Raw genomic sequence first — 26,119 nt, forward strand, 5'->3', positions numbered from 1 at the left:
AACAATATCACTGGCAGTTTTTAATACAAATTAATGCTTTCAGCGACGCGAAAAACCTGCGAGTTTTGCTTTTTATCAACTTACCATGGGCTCGAAAGCTTATTTGAACCACAAAGTATCTTTGGACGTATCAGAATCGAAATGTTAACCGAAGAATCGGGAGCGGTAAAAATAACAAAATCAAATATTAAAATGGGTAAAATATATTTATACAACATAGTCCAGTATAGTGTTTGGTCAATTATAACGGACGAAATAAAATGAAGAGAACATTAAAATAAACTTTAGAATCAACACAATAATGTTCGCAAAATTCGGCCATCGCCCATAGTTTGAAAATATGGATTTCCACAAAAGTCGATGAAAGTGCCGGGAACGAAATGTTCAAACATCAAAATTTCATTGTCACCTTCCTTTAAAAACGGAGCGGGTAAAAATGCCGATTGTTGCGGCCCGATTTTGAAATACCTAGATAAAACAAATCCATTGACTATAACGACACCCTTGTTCCATCCTTTGAAATCTATGTAGGTGTCTTGTGGTTCCGAATCAATGGTCAACACCGCTCGATATAACCGAGGACCGTTGAGAAAAGTAGGAGTTTTCCAATCAGTTAAAGTCTGATTCCACTTCTTTTTAAATTCTAGTGGAATTATTTTCCAATCAGATACGATTCGGTCGTTAATTAGGACATTGCCCTGCCAAAGCCCCTTGTGTTGATTAAACTGGTACAATTTCCCATAATTTACTCTGCCAAAGTTTTCAACTACCAAATCTAACGTAGCTGACTGGTAGTTTTCTGAGCCCAAGTTTAGCAATGAGTCTTTTGCTCTCCAGTAGCCAAATCCGTTGAGATCTTCTTCACTGTTAAACACATTCGACACCAACTTGCCATTAATCAGGACTATCACAGTGTCACAAACATGGCCTTCAATTTTCAATGTGGATCCAGCTTGAATATCAATATTCTCCTTTCTGTATACGATATACCCGTAGCTCTGTCCGCTGTTGTTATTGATATCAAGCTTTTCCATAGGCAATAATTTCTCACTCTGAATAACATGTTGGGCCTGCTTTATTAAGTCATCTAGACTGAGTTCGCCGATGATGTCTATTTCCGGATAGATTTCTCTAAATGTGGGCTCAGGAGGAGCCGGTTGACTAATGCAAAGTTCATTGTACTCAGCAGTTAATTGCTGAAGTTGTACGTATTTATCAGTATAATCGCCGTTTTCTGCTAGAGGTGCATGGTAATCATAACTGGAAGTATCTGGCTGGAACCCTACAATGATACAAGAAAATTCATAAGTCAATTCAAAGAAAATTCAGTAATTCCAGCTGACCAATTATTCATCTCAAATTAACTGCCCACCTGAGTTATTGTCGGTGGCACCACAAATATTAGCACCATTTAGAAAGCCCCAGTTGGTACCTCCATGCATCATGTATAAATTGAATGAAGCATGCCCCATCAGAATATCCGACAAATTTGCATAGAATTGTTCCACAGTTTGAATATGGTGTTTTTCTGAATAGTGATCAAACCAGCCAGTCCAATATTCCATTACCATTAAAGGTTTGGTCGGCTGATAAGATTCAAGTCGAGCTAGTTCCAGGCCACAGTCCTTGTCACAATTTGCTGTAGCCAAAACACCTGGCAGAGCACCTACATAAAATAACCTAATCGTCATTAGTCTAATTCACATATTTCCGTTAAACTAAGCGTACCGTGGAACCCTTGAGTTGGAGTATCCGACGTAAACAATAATTCAACAATTGCATTTTTCTTTATTATATCTTTCAAAGCTTCCAAATAAGCGATATCTATCGGTTTGTCATCTTCCTTCACATTTCCATACTCATTTTCGATTTGCACGGCAATAATTGAGCCACCTTTAGTAAATTGTAACGGTTCCACTAATGCAAGTAATTGCTTAAAATATCTTTCAACGTAGAAAAGAAATTTTGAGTCCGACGTTCTCACTTTCAAGTCTTCATGGCGCAACAACCAGCTAGGAAGTCTAAAATTAAACCAATAGCTCTAGATTAATAAGCACTTGAACCTAATTGTATTTAAGTTGATATTAATGCTGAGCTTTTTAACTGGGTCGGATTTACAACTATTCAGAGCTTTATTCTAAAGGTCCATCACAATTTTCTGTTCTGTGAGACGTTATTTATATAAAAATAGTAAAATCACGTGTCCAAATTTTGCAAAACTGCAATGTAATAAGAAATAAATCTCAAAAATATGAGTATAACACAGAACTAATAATCAAGGGGAAATTGAAAAACCACACAATTCTGGTTAGATATAAGTTTCAAGAAGCTCATATCAAACGCAACATTTCAGTATCCATAAAACTGCAGAAATAGAAAAGTAATTTCGTCCACTTAATTTAATGTCGTTACCTGGTGAAAAATATAAATGTGAAACAAATAAATAATTATTTACACACAGAATAAATTGTCAAAAATTCTATATGTAAATCAGATGGTACACAGATATGACACAATTTACTAATGTAAATTGCTTGACTAATAACTCTACAAATTATTGTATAATAGAAGAAAACGAATGGTTTTTTAATACCCAAACGTGATTTGGGTTATTTTTTTTAAATACTACACACTTGGTAGGATCAATCGAAGACCAAGGAATAGAAAACCAAAAGAATTATGCAAGATCTTTCTATAATACGAGATTCGAGAATACAAGATTTTGCACAGTAACTTATTACTGTTATGAAAATAATTGGTAGCTTTTTACATTTTTTTGTTTTATATTTTTCATCATATCTCCTAACGTGAACACAATTGCTCAATCAGTAAAACACAAAAATTTGCCTTGAGTTTTTAATCTAAAAAAATGGGCACAAAGTAATTTTCACCATATGTTTGATTTTGTACTGAACTGGAAGTTTAATTAATTATGCATTATTGACCTAAAATTTGAACAACAAAATTAACCAATTCAAAAAAAAAATTAACACTTTGCAAAACCCGAAAATAATTCAACTAAAAATAAAATTTACGGTCAAAAGGAACGTTCAGTAACGTTGACATATTACCAAAGTTTATATTCTATAGAAACCATAGAAAAAAAGACTGACATAGAAATAAATAAATGAATTGTAAAATAAATAGGAAAACTGGAAAATTTACTTGTATTTCATAGTGGAAAAAATGGTCTCCTGAAGGCCTTAGCCCCTCGGAAATACTAATATAGAGATCTTGTGACAACACAGGCTTGTCGCATCCTAATCTTAAACGATTTTTCATATAGGTACTTTAATAAAATGTAATCAATATGCCTTGATAATAAAAAAAAACTTTTATATGAAGTTTTTGCTTATAAGGAACCATATAATTTTTAAGGAATATTTTAATTTTAATTTTTTTTTTTTTTTAATTTTCACAATTTTAATACATATAATTTTTTGAAAATTATTGCTATATTATATAGCTATCATAATTCATCATTATCAGTTAATTACACACTTCAATATAAAAAATACCGATTCTTTGAAATAGCTATTATTGGAGCAATAAGAAATGGTAATCTTAATGAGAATTAATGGAAAAAACACAGGCTCATGTTTTTCATCATTTTTTTAAAGACTCTGTGCGTTACTGTTTTGCTTGAAACCAAAATGTAGTCAATATACAGGGTGTCCAATGCATGCGGATCTCCAAAACTGTAGGAAAGAGAAACGAAGTCGGTTAAATTAGGAAAAAGCTACGCAACCAGGGGACATTTACACTGCGTTTTGAAAAAACAAGAACAAATTTCTTTCAACTTTTCAGATATTTAGAAAAACGCTATTTCTTTATTCATTTTTCAAGTCTACAAGATAGTGTCTATAAAAATGTATTCCAACGTTTCGTTTCATAGAAACCATCATCAACTTTTGCTGTATTCGAAACCGCATCTTTTTGTGCAAATATGCTTTTTTAAATTATTAATTTACCAACCAAACAAAATATCGTTCGAATAAAAGTTAGAATAGGTACTTTAAACGTAACCAAAAAATCTGCTGCTCCACTTTTTTTAGACTCAGTCTAGTTGCAATCAATGGATAATTATAATTTTATTAATAAATAATGAAATTATACATTTCAAAACATTTTGTTAAACTTATTCATGACTGTATCATGATTAATTATGATATAATTAATTCATCACAATAAGAGGTTGTGTATAACCAATAAAGTAATACAACATACAAGGTGTCCCAGAATATGCGGGCAATCTCCGGGGTTGATTTTCAGGATTTAAGTACTTTTAGCACATAAATATTAGAAGAATCTCGCATATAGTTCGAAACTCTTATTTTAGAAAAGTGTGACCTCGTAACGACGCGATTGAAAATTACGGTTAATATCCAACTCTTATTAGTTTTTTGCCTGAAAACCGTCCATTTGTGCTCCAATAGAAAAGAACTTTTGCGGATAACAGCTTTTTTACTTGCGTCAAACTAATATGTGTGCTTATCATACAAGCTGAAAAAACATCTAAACATTTGCATGTTCGAAATCGGTCCGTCCCTGTAAACTAAACAAGTCAGAAGATAATCGAGTTATAGGATCTACAGTTTTAGAATCCCTTAACAGAGTCGATAAATGAAAATTAATAAGTATTAGTTACATATACGTAAATGTTAAAAAAAAAACAAGAATAAGTGTAAAAAAAGGATGATTTTATTTTTCGCGTATTGTGCGAGACCCTGCACAGGTGTATGCCGATCATGTGAATGAAAGCAAGAAAGCGAGTAGACGATAAGAACAAGAAAATATGAACAGAGTGATAAGATTGTGGTTTTCACCTGAAAAGTGAATATGTGTTCAAATATGTGCAAATCCACCCAGTTAAACTTCTCAAACAGATAATGACAATATTTTAAATACCCTCCAAATTCCCATTCGGCACAAATATATGGTCCTGGTCTCAAAATGACGAATAAATCTTCTTCTTGGGCGATTTTAAGAAATTGCACCAAGTCGAGAAACAAACTGAAATCGTTTCTATCGGGGTCTTCTCCAAAATCGAAACTGCCATCTTCAGGCTCGTGAATGTTCCAGGGCACGTACGTTTCCACACAGTTCAAACCGGCAGCGCGATATTTTTTGAGCCTATCGCGCCAATAGAGCGGATGTGCTCTAAAATAATGTAGGGCGCCACTGAAGATTTTAAGCGGTTTAGAATTCAATTTAAAATCACTCTGCGCGTCACTTAAGCCACTTTCAATGCCTTGGGAGGTGAAATGTTCGTATAAAGTGGGCAAAATACCAGTGATATCGACGCCCATTTTATAAATACACAACACAATCAGCTGACTTGAATGTTCTACGTTTCTCGTTGCTAGTTTCGACCTTATCAGCTCCGGTCATGTGAAGAGAAAGCCTGTAAAACGAGGTACGCAGGCCATTCAGCAACGCTTGCGGACTAGTGTCACCAGTCTTTTAAATTTGCTTCTTATATTTTAAAAAAATTAACTAAGCAAAGCAATTTAAGAATAACTGCAACGATAATAGAGAGCAACCAACTATGAAAACATTAGGTTTAAAAATAGCTAGCCACATATAATAATATACTTAAGATATATGACACTGACCCATTCTTCGCGCTTACTTAAGTAAAGTTATAACCGTGATATGCTAAGCATTAAGAATTATCTTAGCCGGAAATTATTGAATTTTAGACATTAAGAACAAAGCAAACTACTGCACATTAGTATACCTAATAATAATAAAAGCTTTACACAAATCGATCGAGAAATGAAGTAAAAAGGAAAACGGGGAAATTACTGACCTTGTCACGTTTTGTTTTCTCAACAAACTGTATTCTTATGATATTCGCGAAAAATCGCTGAAACCTTGAGGGAGAGTTCCGATAACAACTATTGACGATATTTTTTGAAATCTCCACTGGCCTGTGCCTTCTTTTTCGACCACTATGATTTAGGTATAATAAATTTCAGTGAAACATTTTTTAATTCGTATTTGAATGCAGTTTTTCATTGGGAGATTCAAAGTAAACTATAGGGTGTTGTATGAATATACCGGCAAGGTTTTTGAGTTGAAAACATGCATTAAAACAATCATTTTTGCTTCATAAACGTATGCTTACGGTGGTTAAAATGTAGGTACAGGGTGGGCACACTTCGATGTCTTAAATCGGAATCTCGATAACAATTGGAGGTAAGGAAAATTGAACCCTTCATTCTTGACTTATGTTTTTGTAATTAACTCAAGGCAAAAATCTGAATTGTTTGCGTAAAATCATTTTTTGTTTGCGATTTTTCCCACCAGAAGATGGCTGACTAAGTAAAATAAGAAATAAATGGATTAAACAAGCATAAGTTTGGTTCATGACTCAAAAATTAATGATGCTGTTTAAACATATTTAGATCATGTTATTCAACTAAAAACGACGTCTGTAGAACTCGAACTCGAAGAAAAAAATTTATGTCAAGCAAAGCTATCGAAAGTGAGGGATTAATTTAATTTCCTTTATTTATCGAGATTTCTATTCAAAATATCAAAATTTGCTCATCCTGTACAAGGTAATAGTTTTTTATGTCAGGTCTTGATTATTTAATGTATGCAATCTTGCACAAAAACGATGAGAGAACGAGTATAGTTACACTTAAAAACTAAAATAAAATTTTAAATTTCCCTACTGTCTAGAAACGACTCGAAGAAAAGTTTGTCGAAATACGTATAGTATAGCAACTATATGCAGACCGCTTCGTACTTAAATACTCCTAAAAATTTGGATTTGTTACTATCTGGTAAACTTTTGAAGGTATTGGGATTAAAAAATAGATAGATTCAGTAAAAATAATACGCCACTCAATTTTCTTAAGAGAAAATAGTGTTTTCATGTTAATTTTTTACAGTTTTACATCCTTCTTTGTGTAATAACAAACAAGATTTCATTGACTTTTAACTAAATCTGTTTTACCAAAGCTTTGGTCTAGTCAAGTACCTTTTCGCAATAATCTATAAATCGAACACTAAGCGTTTTTTTAATAATTTATCATAAGAAAATATGTTTGCTTTTATTTTCAGTGAAACCTGATGCAGGAAATGTATTGATTTCCCGAACACTACTCATAAAGGATCTTAAAACTTAGGAGTCTCTAATTAAAATTGAGCGCGACAGCAAGACGAGTGTCAAGAACTTGCTGGCTTCTACAGAAAACACTCAGACACTTTCATACATTTTTAAGTATCCGTCCTTAAACTATGACTAATAAGCAGAAAATGTATAAATAATCTAATATTAATCAAACGCCTACTGCCCCAACATCATGAGCCTTATCAATATCCTTTTAGAATGCGTTTGTATGTAAACGTTGTTTAACTTATATTATTATATTACCAGTTTATTATATACCAGTTATCAACCTGCGGACTACTGTTATAAAAATGGACAATAAATCAATTGAATAAACCATTGAAATAATGAAAACGCTGAAACTAACATCGTTTCAGACATTAACCCTAACGAATTGAACGTTGCAAGCTCAAAAAATGGGAAATTCAAAGGTGCCAAACGAGGAGCAATATCAGCATTTCCGTTCTCAAATTGCTCGATAAAGATAATGTTTGCTGACTAAGTACAATTGATATCTAAACAATTAAAATCTCACTCAAAACTCAACCAATCGCAACCTCAAAAAATTTATCAGATCAAAGTAAAAAACTTGCATACAGCATGTGTAGAAAATAAATAAAGAATATCTTATATCAATCGTGATTTGTAAATTTTATTAGACGAAACAGTACCCCAAAGTAGCTTAGAGGAGCCCTATTTATAATAGTCTCGATCTGCCACAGCATTCGCAAGTTAGGCGAAAACCTGAGATCGCAGTTCTAAATATATTTACCAATTTTGTGGAAAAATGCAAAAATGTATTTGCGATATGCATTTTTGAGCGATTTTGCAGACAGACAACTATTACATAACATATAACAAGAATTACTAATAATATATTCAGAATTACAAATAAAAATTGCTTTGCGAGTTATTAATTATTCTAATAAATTATTCCGCTGGAAAATTTTGAGAATTTCACTTCATTTTTCAACGAATTTGCAAAAGTGTTCTTCATAATATGGAACTAAATAACGAATACTTTTGGCGGTAAATAAAATAATGAAGAAAAAATATATAAAAGCGCTAATTAGTTCTAAGAGATGAAGAAAGAATTGTATCAAATGTTAATGCAGTGCAACGAAAACGAAACTTTAAATAAAAAAATTATCAAAAACTCACCGGGTATGTCTGTAGATTTTCTTGGTAATTCTTACCTGAAACAAACAACAATATTAGTACTAAATTATAAGATTATAATAGAATTCTTAATTAATCCTATATATTGATTGTTGATACTTTTGAAAGCCTCAACAAATGTCTTTATATTATTCTTTGTCAAATATGGCAAATCTTATTTCTGGCTTTTGCCACAATTAAACAACCCGAATATTTGTGACAGAACAGTCATTTTATAAACAGTAACAACAATTTTTTTTAAGTAAATCTTAGGACCCAGCATAAAATGGCTGAGAAAAAGGCACAAAATCAGGTAAGTACCTACTTAGTCAATCAATTATTATTAATAAAATGCAGCTTATATATCAATGTTATCAATTTATTGAACAATCGTTTTTTTTTTCTTTCCAATATAGACCATGCCCAGAGCACTTCCTAAGGAAAATTCAATTCCAATTCGAGCTCCCAACATATCGAGCTCAACCAGTGTCAAGTTGCGAAAATCATCCAACATATTTTCGACTCTAGTCCGAAAAGCTCGAAGAAAGAAGACTGGAAACAAGAATAGTCAGGATGGAGTAAAAAACTTGCTTATGTCCTCTCAAAATGAAAGCGGCTCCAGTACTCTATCAGCACATATTGAAGAAGAGGTGGAAATGAATTGCCAAAATTTCGAAAAAAAATGCAGCCAAAATCAAGAAATATTCTGGGAAGGTCGCGCCATATGCAGTGAAACCAACACTTCAAATGTACGATTTATTGAGCTCACTGGAATCGTGCGTTAATAATATCTTTCCAGCACTCTGGCTCATCTAACAGAACGCAGAGAAATATTATTAATTTACGAACCACACAGTCGTACAGCGGATTTAAAGCTGCCAACTTCCAGAAAGTGCAAAATGAAAGCAAACAAATCAGTGAGGAAAAGCCAACTGAAGACGATTATTTTATAGAAACTTCGCCGGAAGACACAGTTATAACTTCATATCAGTTAAAAGCGCAACGTAGATGAACTGCCGGTATTGAATATTAATCTAATTTGCAGAAGCTTTGTAAAAACCCCTCTTGACATCACACATGCTGAAGCTCTGCAGTATCTGCAAGAGGTAATCAACAGTTTTCATGAAAGCGAAAACCATATCATGCAATTGCTTGCGAAATACATATCGGATCCGATTACTCAACAGGAAATGAGTAAGTCTTCTTTGAAAATGATGTTCCATAAGCAGGTGAACATTTTTTAGAAACTGCAATTTGCAATCATTCAAAATTGCAATGGGAAGCCGAGAGAAGGTCAGCTTCTCTTGCAAACGACATATGGATTCAACAACTGGAAATCGGGAGAGCTCAAGAAAATATTATTCAGGGAACACTCCAGTCGCTGGTGAATCAAAACAGGCAACTGCAAATCGAAAATGAGAGTATCTACAGAAAATATGAGAAAAGCAAAAAATGTTCCGATCAGAAAAACCGATTCCAAGGTAACAATCAGATACCAACATTCAGAGAAAAACAGTCTCGGGTTCTTCGTTCGAAATTTTACCTTCAGAATGTGATTCACAAGTGGACGCAGTTTTACGGCACAATGAAAAATTGGAAGCAAAACTGAAGTCCTCGTTTAAAAAAATTGAGAGTTTGGAAGGTGAACTGATCACTATACAGAAACAAAATAGTTCTATGGAAGACCAGTTAAGAGAGTCGGCAGGAAAAATACGAAATATGAAAGGTACTGCTTCAGAAAATGTAAAACTCACTTTTCTAAGTAAGATATTTCGTAGCTTTGCTTCATGGAATGAAAACCGACCACAACATAGAGCAAGTGGCACTTAATTTCAAACTGGAAACTCAAGAGCGATTATTACAGGCAGCTTTTGATCTGGGAAGTTTAGCTTTAGATGATATTGACCATTTAAAGGCGCAAATAGACAATTTTCCTTTTGATTTCAAGTGGCCGCAACTAACGGTAACACATTTCCAGAATCTTTTAGCCCAATTAACTGACCTGAATCAATACTTAAAGGTGAGAAATGACTCTTTAACAGATTTAATTCATCTTTGCCGATCATGCATTCATGAGCTTTCTAACGAACTGTTCAACCTGTATAGCGAAGCAGCCTTGAAAGACAAAGACATGTAAGGAAGGATTTATCATCAACCAAAAATCCACCATTAATGTTTTATTTACAAATTAGCAACTGAATAACAATGGAATAAAATTGTTTGCAATTTCAGTGCAACTCTGCGTGAAACTAATGCAAACTTACAGCAAACCACAAAAATCTATTTAGCAGAACTAGAAACAATGGCAAAAGAAGTCGAAGAAAGCAAGTCACTGAAAAATGAAAAATATCTACTTGAACAAAAGTCTCATATGTTAGAGAGTTCGCTTAAATTATCCACCGAGAAAGTTGACCAATTTCAAACTGAGTATGAAGCTGAAAAGACACAACTATTAAAATCCCTAAAGGATCAAGAAAAATACATAGAAGAGGTAACAATGATACTTCAAATAAGACCCAAAGAAAGTAAGTATAATTTTCCTTAGTTGGAAGCTAAAGATAAAATGATTGAAGAAACGAAGGTATTTTTATCAAATATAACGACGGAAAACGTGTCTCTTCAAAATGAAATTGCAACACTGAACAGAATTATTAAAGAATCAGGAGCTGGTGATGTTGTAAAAGAAATTGAGCATAAGCATGAGGAAATTCAGTATTTTAAGATGGAATTGGAAAGAGTAAGAAAAAATCAAATAAAATCAATATGCACTACGCCCTAGTAGTTTCAAAAGTTAATACAACCGTTCCCATGATTAAATAACTATTTCAGGTTCGAAATGAAAATATTCAGCTAAAATCTCATTCAGACACTACACAGCATGCAAATGCTGTTCTAGCGAGCAATCAAGAATTAGCCCAAAAAGCTCTTCAAAGACAAATCAATGACTTGGAGAAACTAAATGAAGACAACCAGAATTTAAAACAAACACTAGAAAATAAACATCAAACTGTGATATGTAATTAAAATTTATATTAAAAGCAGTCGACAGTAAGATGGTTATTCAACTTTACAGCTCTGAAGAATGAAAGAGTGAAATATCTCGAAGAAAAGGGTGTGTTAAAGTCCATCATTCAACGCCTGAAAAATGAATTATCAAAAATAAACCAATTAGAAGACAATCTCACCACAGTTTCCAGGGAAGCTAGCAAAATTAGCGTGAGTAAACGACATGAAGTCTTAAAAATGCGCTGCTCATTATATTTTGCAGCTTATCGCGAACTACAATAAGCAACAAAGTAACAAATTCAAGCAGGAAATCATTGAAAGGGACAACATAATCATTCAAATGCAGACTAGCTTGCAAAAACTTCATGAAATTCAGCTGGAAAACTCTAAGGAAAAACTAACACTTTGCCATCAACTGAATGAAGCCTCCCAACTAAAACAAAGACTAAGTAATGTGTTGGAGTCTGAAGTAAAAAAGAATGCCGAATTGGGCCAGTCCAAGGAAGCTATTGTTAAATCTGTTAGTTCTCAAGTTAGGAATCGCCAAGAAACCCGCGAAGAGTCTCATATACTTCAATTTTGAATATGTTTCAGTTCCAGCGAATTGAGGACAAGCACCGCAATGAAAGAACAGCAATCAGAATTCTTTTACGCGACATAAAAACGGTCACACAAGACAAAGAAACTGCAATCCAACAACAGCAACAACTTCAAGTAGACGTAAACATGAATATCAATTTATAAAACAAAAAATTGACAGTACATTTTGTTAATTAGGTCCAACAATTAAAAGCCAAGTTATCTGAACAAGAAGAAGCTTTCCAGATCGCATCCAAAGAATTGTCTATTAAAAACGGTGAAATCAAAGAGCTAAGGAGTGAAATGGATCGCTATGAAAAGCTACACAAAGACTCTAACGAGAAATTTGAAAATGAGGCATCAAAGTACGAACTGAATGTAAAGCAGTTAAAGAAACTGATAGAGCAGGTAGGAAATATCGAAGTAGTTCTGAAAAACCACTTTGCCAATAAATCGTACGTAAATTCTCAGCTAAGGAGTGATAAGAAGGATTTGGAAAAAAGTATCGAATATTTGAAAAACAACGTGGAAAAACTTTATAAGGATTTAAACGAATCAAGACAATCTGAAAAGGTAGAACAGCGAAATGTCAAAGTGTGTTAACAAAATAATTCAAATAATGTAATTTAAATTTATAGACGACACTGGACGCTTTGCGTAAAGCCAGAGAGGAAGACGAACATACGAAAGAGCTTCTGAATGGAAAAATATTAGAGTCAACAAAAATAATTCTTGAAAAAGACAAACTTTCTGAAGAAAAATCCAAATTACTCAATGAAAATGACACTTTAACTAAAGAAACTGAATATCTGAATGCGATGATGGACAACGTTGTGAACGGTAACAATAAAAAAATCCCAGAAATAACAACTGAAATGAAAACATTTGCACCACATGTGCTAAATATTTTTTAATGTTTCATATAGATTTTGAAAAAAGCCTTAGAACAGCCGAGGACAAAGAAAAACTGTTCAAGGAGGAATTGAAGGAATCTCAACAGATCATACATCACCACAGCATAGAAATTGTGGAGTTGAAACAAGCATGTTTCGTAAATATGGAACCATTTGATAATTTAGCAAGTATTTAATTTTAGAGTGTGGAGCTAAAGACGGAAAGAATTGAAGAACTTGAAGACCTTCTCAAAATGGAGCACATTCAAGAAAACCGATTCAATAGATTGAAAGAGGAGATGGAGCAACTGGAGAAGTAAGCCAGATAAAGGCGAATATTTTCGTGTGGATATTCATAAATATTTAAGGGACTCTGAAGAGCTGAGGGAAGTTAAAACGAATCTGGAAAAGCAATTGTTTGAGTTGCAAGATGATCACAGTCAAATGAAGAATCACATAACTAGCTTAGAAAATGAATCAGATGTCTTAGAGTCCCAGCTAAAAATAGTGCTGGATCAAAAGGAAGAGGATTACGTATTTTACAAGAAACATATTGCGGAAATATCAAAGTATTGTTTACTTGTTATATGCATTATAAATGTTGTTTTGAAATCAATCAAGATAATTAACTTTTTCAGAATTAATAGCAATAGCTAATCGTATAAAATTTGTAGGACTCGGGACGAACTTGAAGAACAAAGCAAAAAAGAAATATCGATGTTGCGTATGGAGTTGCAAGATCTAAACAACCGACTTGTGAATGAAAAAACTGCATATGAGACGCTTTCACAAATCCACAAAGATATTTCGGGAAAATTTATGAGAAGCATTAAAGACCTGGTTGAGGCAAAGAATTCCAAGTGTGATATGCAGGATAAGATGCACAAAAACCAAAAATATCTAGACAATGTTGAAAATGATCAGGTACCTACGTAATTAACGCAGCAGTTAACTAATAGTAGATTTCTAAGAGTATGTATGGTATTGCCCACTGGAGTATTTTGCCTTTAAATCCAAAATAATTATTTCTTTGTTAAATAAGTACCTTCTGTGTAGAATTTTTAAACTGATTGTCAATGAACCTTTCAGAAGCAATTTCTGAAACAAATTAAAGACCTCACAGAAAAACTTGAATTCTCCCAGACACACACTAAAAAAATCGAGGATGAAAAACGTATTCTAGAAAGCAATTATAACATGACAATTGAACAGTGTCGAAGGCTGGAAGAACAGGTAAGAGAAGTTCTCATATTTTTCCCGATATTATTTAAGAATTACGGTTTTTTAGGTAAATGACATTAAAAAGGACCACCAAACAGAGCATATTCAGTACAATTCGGACAAACATAAAGAGGACAACACCTCACAGGTATTTAATAATTTGCAGTGTACTGAAAGGAAATAGCGCAAAAGAAAATGTGGATTTTCTATAGAGATGTAATACAAATTTATAGGAGGAAATGGAAGAAATGAAATCCGAAATTGAAAGAAAAATTGCCACTATTCATCGGCTTAAAATGGAAGTTTTAGAGCTACAAAAAGAAATCACGCTCTTGCAGCTGCAAAAGTAATTACTTATTTTTTTTAGTTTTAGCTTAAAATGCTAAAGTCAAGTACTAAAAGTATATTCATTGCTCATGACCTACTGTCAGTCTTTTTAATAGCTAAAAATTATTTGGAATCATCGTTTTCTGACTGTTTAGAATTCTTTCATTGAGCAGTATTCAGTTTTATTAATATTTGAAGTCGATGTTTTCTTGTTTCATGTCTATGCTATAATTTCAGTTATTTCATGTTTTTACTTTCTGTTCCAATGAACATTCCTAACGTAAGCATATTTCTGAATTTGTTAGTGTAAGAGTTTTTTGCGAATTATGTAGGACATAAAAAGGATGATCAAAATAGTGCTCATTTTCTGAGGGGATTTAAGATTAATTTTCAAGTTCATGCAACACTTTCTAATGCATATTGCTACCCAATAAATATTCAGTATAAAATAAAACAAAAGCGCTTCAAAATGTGTTAAAAAAATAATAAACACTGCAAAATGCTTTTTTAAACTTCGATAATGTCTGAACAATATGTGTAATACTGCAGAAATAGTAACATGAAAAAAAAAAAGTTGCTGCTTTTCAACTTTGCCAAAAGTCAACAACTTTGAAAACGGTGCGGATATCGACTTCGAACAAGTACAGATGTGTTTAAAAAATATCGTAGAATGTGATTGTACCAACCCGTATGACGATTTTTGAAAAGGTAAAAAGTCCTGATGTCTTAAATGGCTCCAGACTATTGCAGCTTGCGCCCTCTAGAAACTACAAGCCAACCAATAGGAAATTTGGATTTGCCGATCTAAGAAACCCCAAAACAGAAATTTTTGTGGTACTAGTAAGACTGGTTAAAAATCTATTACGAAAAACGAAATTTTTATTTACACTTTGACACCCTGTACCTCGGAATCTATTAACTTATCTCGCATAAGACAAATTTGCCTGAAACGCAATATTTTGGGCTAAACAATATGTCAGTGAATTTTTCGACATTAGTTGAGGACCACCCTGTATACTTAACATTTAAAAAAACTAATCGCCTTGTACATTTAGTACTATACCTACTTTTCAGTTACCTATTCATTTTTTTTCAGGTCCGAAATAATGTTGCAACTTCACGAAACCGAAATAAGATTGGAGACTGAAAAAAACTTGGGTGATCAGTTAAAAAATACACAAAAACTTCTTTTGGTTGCGGTCTTGCAACTAAAAGATGAGGGCAAAATAGATTCATCAGATTGCATTCACCTGTTGCATATGGTCAGCAGCTCTAGCCCCATAAATTTAGATATGAAAACTGAAAATTAATCATGTAAGTTGACGAATTTAAGCATCGAGCTCATTTGGAAAGTATGGGAAAACTATTCAATAACGTTATGATAATAATTGTATGTATTGTTAATGGGCACTGACTACGTAATACCGCTAGTATTATCGCCGGGACTACCTTCCATGTCTATAAATCTTTTTTTAAATTTTGAAATACAAATGTACCTACATTACAGTTAATTAGACAACCCGATTAAGTTTAAAGTTGTAGCAGTAGTTTTTGAGTTGATCCGATGCAAAGTTCTCTCTAAAATTTATATTTGTATGGTATTTTCGGCAATCGGTGATGATCGTTGTATGGTTGCGATTGTGTGACATAATTCACACACTGGAGGATCCCCATTTTCGATCAAATATCCATGGGTAGCTCGAGTATGTCCGATTCTTAGTCTATAGATTATGATGGCATCCTTTCTGTTCATTGGCCGCATTCTACTGGTTGGTAAGGTCGAATTTGATCCTATCCAATTAGATTGCGACTTGGCAAAGGTTGTTTCTTTAAGTAGATTTTTGAGATCTCCCTGTAGTTGTAGTTCTTGAATGGGCAACTCCAATGTTGATAATCAGAATCCMCAACTCTCCGAGTTGAGTYCGAGACTCACCARAGAGGCCATCGAAATATTTAAACACCAAAACAACTTTAACAGAAAAGAAGAAATTACGGCACTCGTTTGCAWTCGTTACRSATTCGGGAAGCKCGTTTTGCGCCAAACAGCGTGTGCGCCGAAGCATTTGAACCCCCACMCATCCCCCACGCATAAGCACACACGGCTGGGCTGCATAAATACGACGGGGAATCTAGCAGTTGAACCCACAGACTACATACCATAGAGAAAGTAAAATAATTTATTATTTTATACTCTATTTTATACTATATTATATTGTATACTTATTTTACTTACTCTATGCTACATACTATTGACCCATAGAACCACAGCATAGAACAAGGCTTGAGTTGAACCAGTCCATAGAACAAGGCTTATATCACCAGTCTTAGTCGGAAAGCACGGGAGATCACTTCGCCCACTGTCTCATCGCCTTTGATAATGACCACCGCAGTTGTAGACGAAACGTCAGGAAGAAATTCCCATAGACCACGGCTTCAAAGCCCGGAAAACATTCCTAAATATTCTATTATTGTTCTACAGGGTGTTACAAATTTGAAATTAGTACGTAGTACCTGCTCTCAGTTTTTGACATTTTTTTGAGGGCTCCTGCGGACCAAAGTTTCACATCTACAAATCTAAAAACAATATGACGTGACAATTACGTAATCTGAATTGCTGGCTGGGATTGCAACATTCGACTTATGTGTCTGTCTGGCAACTCTGGTTTTCAATGTTGTTCTCTTGTCAGTTCTAACCTCAGTTTTTATTGTTTTGAAATGTTTATTTCATTATTTACTTAGAAAAATAGTAGTCGTTGTTAGATAATTTTCCAACAGACGCTAAATACGGTGAGTTACATTATGGTTTATCCAAAGTTATCTGGGCATTTCCTTCCAATACATTTCATTTACCAAGCGTTTGAAAAAAATGTTTATACTGGTTCAACACAGACATAAATTAGATTTATTATTAGAAATGTACACAGAAGGGTGCGGATTCCAGATCGCAAACTTCAGGGAACCAAAGAGGATCGAAAAACATTATGAGTTAATTAAAAACTATATTCCAGAAATGCTTCCTTACGGAAATAAGTACACAGCGTGCTTAAGTTTGGCTTAAACGAATAAAATGTATTAACTGTCGCCAAAAGGCAATTTTAAACGAACTTTTGCAGGCAATAACTGCCAACGGAGAGCACATTTTGCAGTAAAAACTATGTTTTTTTTTCATAGAATCAAAATAACTTGAATTCTTCATTCATTTTTGAAAGGAAAAATTTTATTCAATTTCCGAGTACAACTCAACGTTTTCAATTAAAAAAACTAAACATATTTGTTAATCATTTTATGAAACTGTAACAAAAACAAATTCAATCGGTGGTGAAAAACGACATCAAAAATTAAAGAAATTGTTTGAAATGTACTTAGTCCTCCCACTTCAATAGATATTCGACATCGTCTAAAATGATTTTGAAACTTTGAACTAAATACTACAGTTGCAAATTCACCAATATTGTTTTTCGATTCTCTTTCGTTCCCTGAAATTTCCTATCTGGAAGCTGGATTCCTATCTGGAAGCACTCTGTTGATAAATCCTGACTTAAATTAGATTTCCTTCAATTCATTGAAATGAATAGTTTAGCGTCGTTAATCCAGTTAAATGTCTCAGAGTATTAAAATAGGATCTGTAAATAATTCTATTGACTGGAAAATGTGAAGGCAAACGTGTCTGGAAAATATGGTGAATGTTTATATATGTTTGGATGTTTTTGCAAATGGAAATGCATTCAACACTACTCTCTTGTTTGCAATTTGTGAACAAGTAAACTTTATTTGGAGTGTTGAATAAAGACTGACACAGAGAAAACCGCTACACACAAAAACCGTTCTAACTCTTCACAAAATCAAAAAACTGGTTCGGGTAGGAAAAGTGGATTTACAAGCCCACAAACAGTGAAGAAAGTTGTCGAGATATTGGAGTTCTTCTCCAATATCTCGACAGGGCTATCCTAGGTTATCCATTCGGAAAATGGGCAATAAAGTAGGTTGCAGTGAGATCACCGTACGTCGAATCGAAAGACACCAGACAGAAATGCAAGTAAGAACCTGGAAGCAAAAAAAACGAGCTCGAAAATCGAACACTGATTGTTTCCACAAAAAGATTGCTGTCCGATGAATGACGAAATGTACGGCCTTTCTGACTTCTCCCAGCTTCCGGGTCAAGAATTTATCGCAGCACGTAAGCGCGGCGGTTGCAATAACTTCAGAACTAAGCAAAAGTCAAAGTTTTCCTAAAAGTTTCTCGCGTGGCAAGGAAGGCTTGCGTAGCTGTGGGGAACACAGAACACAGCAAGTCTTTTGTCACGAATGGAACGATAAACACCGAAATTTACGTAAGAGGGTGTCTCCAAAAATGATTGTTGCCAATCATGATACAACATAAAGTCCCAACTTCCTTTCGGGCAGACTCGGTTTCCTGTCACTACAGTAACAGATCTGTAGAATGGTACCAATTGAGAAAAGTCGTTTTGGTGCCTAGGGAAGTCAACCCACCAAATTGTCCAGAGCTTCGCGCAATCGAACAATATTGGGCTTTGGTAAAAAGAGCTTTAAAAGAAACGGAAATCGAAGCTAAACCCGTACCGGAATTCAAAGTAAAGTGAAATTCTGCTGCCAAAAATACCAAGAAAGCGACCACAAAGTGGATGATAGAAAGGAGTCCAGAAAACAAAAAAAATCTGTCACAACAAATGATTTCAGCTTCTTTTTTTAATTACTCGTAATAAAATAATCTGTAACACGCTTTTTGTTTAATTGGAATTTTGTCAATGGTTCGTATGTTATTAAGGTTTTTGTGTGTAGCGATTTTTTCTGACTCGGTCCATAATAGATGCGAGCCAGCAACTTTTTTTATTGATTTTTATTTAAATGTTTTTATTACTACTTTTTAAATCCAGAAGTTTCATCATTTAGAAACGAACAAGAATTAAACCAAATATTTAAAAGTCGATTTAGATAAAGAGGTGGAACTTTTATTTACTTCCCTGCCCCCCACAAATATTATTATTGTAAAATTTCAATGGCACCCACTACCCAGACCCCAGACACATCATTTTAAAGGGAATAAAATTCTCTATCCAATGCTGGAGGAAAATTAAAATCGGATTGTTGGTTCAAGACTTAAAAGRCAAAATCATGTTAAGACAGAATTTGATAGACGTAATTGACGAAATTTTCGTAGTTGGAACAAATGTTTTTTTAYCTTTTAATGTTTTCTCAAGGCATTGTTTTCTTTTTGTCGTTTTTGTCATTTGCTTTTCATTATTAAATAAATTCACTTTATTTATTTTGATTTAATTTTGATTTGACTTTAATTGATTATTTATTATTAACTACAAAACTACTGTTTAAAGCTAGTACTAATTTACTAAACTTTCTTTAAAAAAGTAAAGAACAATATGTACTATAAACTGGAAACACGTGAAAACATGCTCAATGGCTCATATTAACCATTTTTCATCAGCAATCGCAAACAGTTTTCATATAATTTAGCAATTTTGCATTTGTAAATTTCATTTGTTTGTAACACAATTTRTTTACTTTTTTAAATACTCTCAACACGTATGCTTAAAAATGTTGCATCTGATCTAACCTGATTWYAATACAGTTTAACTRCTTTAAATCTACAAGATGGTTTTAACATTCAAAATATCTGGAAATTTTTARGTTTGATTGMTACAMAATWMGTATTTTTTAATTACAGTTACGATAATTTGTTGTTTTAAAYTTATAATTCTTGTGTWRAATGTTGATAAATTTAAAAGACRCCTGTAGTTTACATATRATATTCTCGATGGTAGGAGATTCCGRTTATTCTTGGTAGGAGAGTCCGAATTAGATTTTTTTTATGTTCCCAGACTGAGAACAGTTTTACGTCTATTATTACGCGATCTATTGCAAACTGATAGCGACTAGWCGCTCTTTGCATTATTATGATGATAATCGCTGAAAGATWWAAAAAAATGCTCATTTAAAAAAAAGCAAAAATATCGATAAAATCTAAAAAAAAYCTGTAAAATTAAATCATGGACCCACTGGWATGAAAATTATATTAAGTCTTTTTGTGGGTTTTTTTCCAGATGCATTTTCTGTCACCCGGCCAGATCCAGAAATACGAAMGTATCCTAGACAAAATTGAACATGAACAAGAACAATTCAAACAGTTAACTCAAGAAATTGAAAGAGTCAAAAATGAATTAATAATCCATAAACTATCCAAATTAGAACCATCTCAACAAGTTGGCTATATTAACGTTAAAGTATTCAGCGACATTGTGGAGCTTTTTCATTTGTATGATGATCAAATAAAAGAACCTGCGTCTACTTTCTTTATTCACGAAAATAGTAAGTTTTACTTAATTGAAGTATTTATTACAAATGCGCTTGTTAAAAAGCTGAAAGGTATAAACTGGACTCTTTTTATCTCAGTCAAATACGATAATGTATGTGTGAATAAAACAATTATAATAAAAGAGTGTGATACACCCATTGTTGAGCTGCTGGCTATCGACGAGAATGTTATTGACTGTGAAGTGTCAGCAAGTATTGTATTACCTTCAAAAGATAATTTAATTATTTTATTATTGAGTACTGTAATTGTGGACATTTCATATCATTTCGAAATGGTCAAAAAACCGAAAAATGTCAGCATTGAAAAAATGAATTGTGAAATCGCAAAGAGCTACAATCTTGAACTAAAACTCGAAAGCAACAAACAACGTTTACTAGAATACAAGTTTTTAACGAAAATTGATGGCAAAGAGTTTTTAAAATGGCTCATTCAAAACTGCTATCACAAGATGGATCTGGAACTCTTTTCCGAATTTGCTAATGATTCGAAAACCAATGTCGTTATAAAATTTTCAACGGGGGTTGAAAAGCACTCTGTCACTTTCAATAAAGAGACTAAAGTAGCGACTCTTAGAAGTAACGTTTCGGATTTGAAAAGGTTAAAGATTTATTTCTGGAACGACAATACTGTGGACACAGGGGATCGACCTAAAGTGATGGCAGCTTTAAAGGTAAGGGGATCGATTGCATTTTTTATAAAGCATTTGATTAAACATGCACTCATGGAAACTGGAACACTGTTCATTAACTGATCTGATTGAATACTACGAATATATTGATGTGAAGGGAATTTCTCCATTTTCCTTATCAGATCAGTAATTTTTCAATCAATTTTTTGTGCAAAACGGAATCAAAATATTTAAAAACCGTTTCCCTTTGAACGTGGTCTAAAGTCTAATTGAGATAGTCAGAAGCAAATTTGGTCACAAAGGTTTTGAAATTTTGTTTCTCATTGTAATTTCAGTTTGAAGCTAGTTTTACTATTGAATTTGATACCTACTCGTGTAATTTTATCAGCAAGCCCCGGAATAAACGGATCAAAAAAGTTTGTATTACATTTATTTTAATTTTGTTTTAACTGTGGAAACTTCAGAATTTTCAATTTCATTAAAATATTTATCACTAAAAGCATTTGTATAATTGTCGAAATTTAAAACCTCTTCTATGAACTGTTTTTTTTTATCAGATTGAGTACAAATAAATGTTGCGCAATCAAAGAAACGTTTGCCAATTTTTTTCGGGTGATTTGAGTTAAAATTTAAATATCGTTTGTATGTTTGTATTAAATATAATTTGTATGAGTCTGTTTTCTATATTCCCAACTTACGAAATTGACTAAATTCGTGTTAATTAGTATATCGAGAAAATATTTTTCAATACTGAATTTAACTGTTGGTTCTATGTTGTTCAGATGTGATAAAAATGCATCGTTTTTGTTCCCCAAGACGACTACAAATTGAAAATCCGTACATCATGAATATGTGGCCAGAAAATTATTGGCTTAAATTTGCACTCTTTATCAATCTGTAATATAAGACGTTACGAAATTCTGTCGCTCTTAAAAGTCAAAAATGTTTGATGCGAAACATCGACCAAAAAGTGTAGACAAAAATGATGAATACTTTAAAAATATTGGTATATGTTAATAAGCGTTATTTTACATTTTTTTGAATATCAAATTGATTTGCTTTTATTATTATGACAAAGTTTTTGAGATTCTATGGTTTTGCCACATTAGAGAGTCACCAAAATTTAAACTTTCGATAATTTCAACGTTAAGTCTTATTTGTACTATAATTAAACTAAGTTAAGTGTTTTTAATAGTCTTACTAGTAAACACAATAGTTACAGACTTTTAAACGTTTGAAAAATTACAAACACATAAACTGCATTGAAAAAATATACATCTGTAAGCAAAATGGGGCGTTTAATTTAGCAAATTACGCAAAGTTACTGATGAAACATTATAAACTATTTTTAAGCAAATAAATATTTTGTTGCTCAATTATGTAACGAATATAAAATCGGGCTGAGTCTATCCCACAAAGGTGTTTTAGAAAGTCTAGCTCAATTTATATTTTTAGAAAATTATGGCAGCGTTGAATGCATGTGGGGACATAGAAAAAGCACGCAGTTTATATAATCAGCTAAGAAGTATATGGGCGACAAACTGAAGAAGAAAAATTAAACCTCTAAACACGGAATGCCGAATTAGCCGGACTGCTTTGAAATTTCGGCCGAAATATTTGTATATTTAAAAATACTGCCTCCGGAATGAGAAAAGTTGATTTTTGTGTATTTTGTGTTTGAAATTGAAAAATTTTAGCTAATTTTTAGCAAATAAATCAGTATGTTTTCTAATGTTTAATTAGTGTTTTTTTTTAAACAGGACCTGGCTATTCATAGTATTCTCTATCAGTTCCTTTAAGCGTATAACACATTTTTAAACAACTTTTTGACACAAACGTAAAAAAAATGGTTTGTAAACGGGAACTAAGTAACAATTGTTCAGTACATGGAAAAAAAAATTCCCATTGAGAGTAAAAGCGTTACTATATCAAAAAACCGTATCAATATTCGTCACAATAACGAAAAACTGTTTAAACCACCTTTTAAAACACCCCATTCCGTAAAAGTTGACGGAAGTCGGGTTTCAACCGCCACTACATGTTTCTTTTAAAAAGCCATCGACCGCCTCGGAAGAACCCGATGGTAAATGGTTTTCTTTTAGTAACTGTATAGGAATAGAGCAAAGCTACGCAGTGAACATACGACTTTCCATAAACGCTTCTACATGCTTGGCCAATTTTGATAGGAAGCCTGGCGTAACTTTCAAATAGCCACCTTAGTTCATGCTAGCGCGCTCGCCAAGCATTGCTATCAATCCACATAGCGCTCTGTGCGCTTTTTCAAAATTTCTACATCGTTTTTGTAGCTTTTCCCATTAAAGAATAGTTCGTCTTTTTTATCAGTGCAGTGCCCTTAAGTGATACAACATGACTAGGATTAATATGTTTAGCTTAATTGGATGCTTACTTTATTTACTACATTTCGGTAAGTTTTAATGAAAAAATATTATGCTTGCTGAAATATATTGAGTCAATTGAATCGAAGATAAGGGTTGATGAAAGTTTGATACTACAGGAAAATAAGTGGAATTTTAGAATGTATTTGCAGCCCCGAAGTTCAATAAATCCAGATTCTAAATTAGCGTTTTTCAACGGCACTGCATTAAACTCTTCCTATTATTTCTCAAAATTGAAGCAAAAACGCAATTAAAAACGTTGTTTTAATGAGTGAAGCGCAATCAGTGTGCCATCGCAACCGCTAACTGTTTTTCTTAAATCTTTTAGAAAATCTGCAATTGCCAGTACCTATTTAGTTCCGGCTAGTTAAACGAAATTATGCAGTTAAGTATTCAATTCAACCAACGTGGTTGCCATTTATTTAAGGAAAAAACACTTTTTTCGCAGTGTTTTGGTATGTGGCCAAAAATCAAACACCTTGAACTACTTTAGTGCACTTGCTATAAATACCGAATATTTCATAAAATGGTGATGACATTCTAATCCACTGTCTTTAAACAAATGCAAATTGAGAGATTTACTGATATGTAGCACCTTTCGGCTATTTAAAGTTTTGATTGTTAAACAACAAATGTATGTAAATAAGGGAGCAAATGTACATTTTTTTGGTTCGAACAAGACGAATAAATGCTAATCTTGTGGCACATAAATCAGCTTGTATGTTTAATATAATTTTATATAAAGTATGTAAAATTTCGTTTAGAATAACAAACATTTAATATAAACATTTCTCGCAGACCAATGAGGTAAAAATGGAAAAGAGAACATATGAACTAAATTAAATATTTAATTGTTCTGCTTAGAGAAATAGAGAAATCAAAACGAACAATATGATAGATTGAACAAATATAAACACCAATTTTTTAAGTGAATTTCATATTAAAGCATTTCGGAGATTTTTCAAATTTAGAAAACCCCAAATAATATCGAAAAGTTATTGTCAAATATAATCTGAAATTATTTCTGTACAGAAATATTGAAAAGAATCCAGAAGAAACTATTAGAATAGAATCGAACTATTTAAGAACAAAGTAACAATTTCAAGACTTTCGTACAACGCGTCCAGCAAACAGAATATGCCTGAAAAAGTTTGCAATCGGAAATGACAAAAGTAATTCTATAAATTTTATGGACTTGATAATAAATGATAACAACCTTGGGGAAATAAAAGCAAATTGGAACACAAAAGACTTTTGGCCAGGAAGGTGTCAACTTAAATTATAACTTATATTTGTATCACAAACATAAAAATCCTGTAGTGTCAGTAACGGAAAGAGTCATGTATTATATACATGATATGATTTGAAGTTGAACATCTTTGAATAAAAATTATAATTAAAAATCGAAATTATGAGAACAGAGGAAGCAAAATGTACGATTCAATTGAGAGCGTAATAAGTGGTAAAATATAGATTATTCTCATATATTCTGGAAATTATCTCAAAAACTGCCGAAATATTAAAAGCAGGTAAGTTATGATGGCCTTCACGAAGAATATTTGACTATTGAAAAGGTCATAAAATAAGTTGAGTTTAGAAAACGCCGCAGAAATAATTTTTAATATTTCTAGCCCTGAATATCGGTTTCTCGCATATGATTGATTTTGATAATGACAAAAATTACAGGAAATATTATAAAAGTAAATAACTAACCATTTTTGCCAGGACAGATAAATCTATATCCAGTGTACATGTGTTAAAAATCAATATTAATGCGTTTTTCACACTAAGAAAATCCAAAACGCTTGCACTTGTATAACATGTGGGACCATTGTAATTCATATTCTTGGCTATGATCCATACAAATAAAAATTTTGGCAGCTTTAGATGTTCAAAATCACTTGGTTATTGGCTTTCGGACTAGGATTCGCAATTTGGGAATGATTTGTCACAAAAAAGTACTTGCTTAACCGCAATAGAACTAAGCGTGTTCTGCATAGAAAGGGTTTTCGATTATTGAAAGTTTTGCGATGATGATGAAAATGAGGTACCATTCAACCTGATCGAATGTATCTTAAATTATTCATCAATGTTTTTGCTTACTGCGATATGGCCGAAAAACTTCTGAATGTTGTGGAATATGGTAAATCTTGCCGAGCGTGGCATCAGTTCAATGTTATAGTTTATTTTTAATTGAAATAAATATTTTTTTGGGCTTCCAACTAATTATAATAAAATTAATTTAGTAAATGAGTTTATTTTAGCAACCGTTTTCATCAGAAAATGTAATGTAAAGTACCTATATAATTTCACCTGAAATTATTGGCTGAAGATCAACCATCATAATATTGCAATAAATCCAGTCAAAAATTGCAAAATTTTAATAAAAGTTGATTGATTCGTATTTATCTCAGTTTCACTGTAACGGTGTAACTGACC

General features: G+C 32.8%; 3 protein-coding genes across 6 annotated transcripts; 2 read left to right on the forward strand and 1 right to left on the reverse strand.

Moving 5' to 3' along the window:
• Positions 1-187: 187 nt before the first annotated feature.
• On the reverse strand, positions 188-8,365 carry LOC125503728 (beta-galactosidase-1-like protein 2). Its single transcript, XM_048664475.1, has 5 exons — positions 8,285-8,365; positions 4,909-5,404; positions 1,729-2,021; positions 1,373-1,666; positions 188-1,282 (listed from the first exon to the last, which is right to left on the reverse strand). Exons 2-5 carry the CDS (start codon positions 5,307-5,309, stop codon positions 291-293), a joined length of 1,980 nt encoding a protein of 659 aa, XP_048520432.1. The 5' UTR covers positions 5,310-5,404; positions 8,285-8,365; the 3' UTR covers positions 188-290.
• A 68-nt stretch (positions 8,366-8,433) lies between these two features.
• LOC109533062 (golgin subfamily A member 4-like) lies at positions 8,434-20,628 on the forward strand. Of its 4 annotated transcripts, none has more exons than XM_048664472.1 (26): positions 8,434-8,594; positions 8,698-9,030; positions 9,081-9,271; positions 9,327-9,475; positions 9,526-9,762; positions 9,831-10,007; positions 10,060-10,244; positions 10,302-10,414; positions 10,514-10,772; positions 10,827-11,018; positions 11,111-11,297; positions 11,355-11,497; positions 11,550-11,819; positions 11,882-12,007; positions 12,065-12,274; positions 12,338-12,439; positions 12,505-12,706; positions 12,793-12,908; positions 12,963-13,075; positions 13,128-13,328; positions 13,434-13,683; positions 13,849-13,992; positions 14,048-14,128; positions 14,214-14,326; positions 15,404-15,621; positions 20,385-20,628. In XM_048664472.1, exons 1-25 carry the CDS (start codon positions 8,568-8,570, stop codon positions 15,615-15,617), a joined length of 4,335 nt encoding a protein of 1,444 aa, XP_048520429.1. In that variant the 5' UTR covers positions 8,434-8,567; the 3' UTR covers positions 15,618-15,621; positions 20,385-20,628. The 4 variants fall into 4 exon arrangements, with proteins under 4 accessions (XP_048520429.1, XP_048520430.1, XP_048520431.1 ...); XM_048664473.1 differs by having other exon boundaries at positions 11,882-12,001; XM_048664474.1 differs by having other exon boundaries at positions 11,550-11,807.
• Positions 20,629-20,655: 27 nt separating this feature from the next.
• LOC125503729 lies at positions 20,656-23,023 on the forward strand. The gene is made up of 2 exons (XM_048664476.1): positions 20,656-21,326; positions 22,740-23,023. The coding sequence occupies exons 1-2, from the start codon at positions 20,928-20,930 to the stop codon at positions 22,827-22,829; spliced, it is 489 nt and encodes a 162-aa protein (XP_048520433.1). The 5' UTR covers positions 20,656-20,927; the 3' UTR covers positions 22,830-23,023.
• Positions 23,024-26,119: the final 3,096 nt, after the last annotated feature.

The sequence above is a fragment of the Dendroctonus ponderosae genome, unplaced genomic scaffold (assembly GCF_020466585.1).
Source record: "Dendroctonus ponderosae isolate FM_Combo_2020 unplaced genomic scaffold, Dpon_F_20191213v2 Dpon_F_20191213_276, whole genome shotgun sequence".
In the NCBI taxonomy this organism is placed as follows: domain Eukaryota; kingdom Metazoa; phylum Arthropoda; class Insecta; order Coleoptera; family Curculionidae; genus Dendroctonus; species Dendroctonus ponderosae.

Coding starts and splice junctions, on each gene's coding strand:
- LOC125503728 (XM_048664475.1), bottom strand. CDS start 5,309: ATGGGCGTCGATATCACTGGTATTTTGCCCACTTTATACGAACATTTC. Junction 2,022..4,908: donor GCCGAATGGGAATTTGGAGG/GTATTTAAAATA, acceptor GTTTAATTTTAG/ACTTCCTAGCTGGTTGTTGC. Junction 1,283..1,372: donor TGCCACCGACAATAACTCAG/GTGGGCAGTTAA, acceptor GTATCATTGTAG/GGTTCCAGCCAGATACTTCC.
- LOC109533062 (XM_048664472.1), top strand. CDS start 8,568: ATGGCTGAGAAAAAGGCACAAAATCAG. Junction 9,763..9,830: donor TCAGAAAAACCGATTCCAAG/GTAACAATCAGA, acceptor TTTTACCTTCAG/AATGTGATTCACAAGTGGAC. Junction 12,440..12,504: donor AATCAAGACAATCTGAAAAG/GTAGAACAGCGA, acceptor TTAAATTTATAG/ACGACACTGGACGCTTTGCG.
- LOC125503729 (XM_048664476.1), top strand. CDS start 20,928: ATGGTCAAAAAACCGAAAAATGTCAGCATTGAAAAAATGAATTGTGAA. Junction 21,327..22,739: donor AAGTGATGGCAGCTTTAAAG/GTAAGGGGATCG, acceptor TTATATTTTTAG/AAAATTATGGCAGCGTTGAA.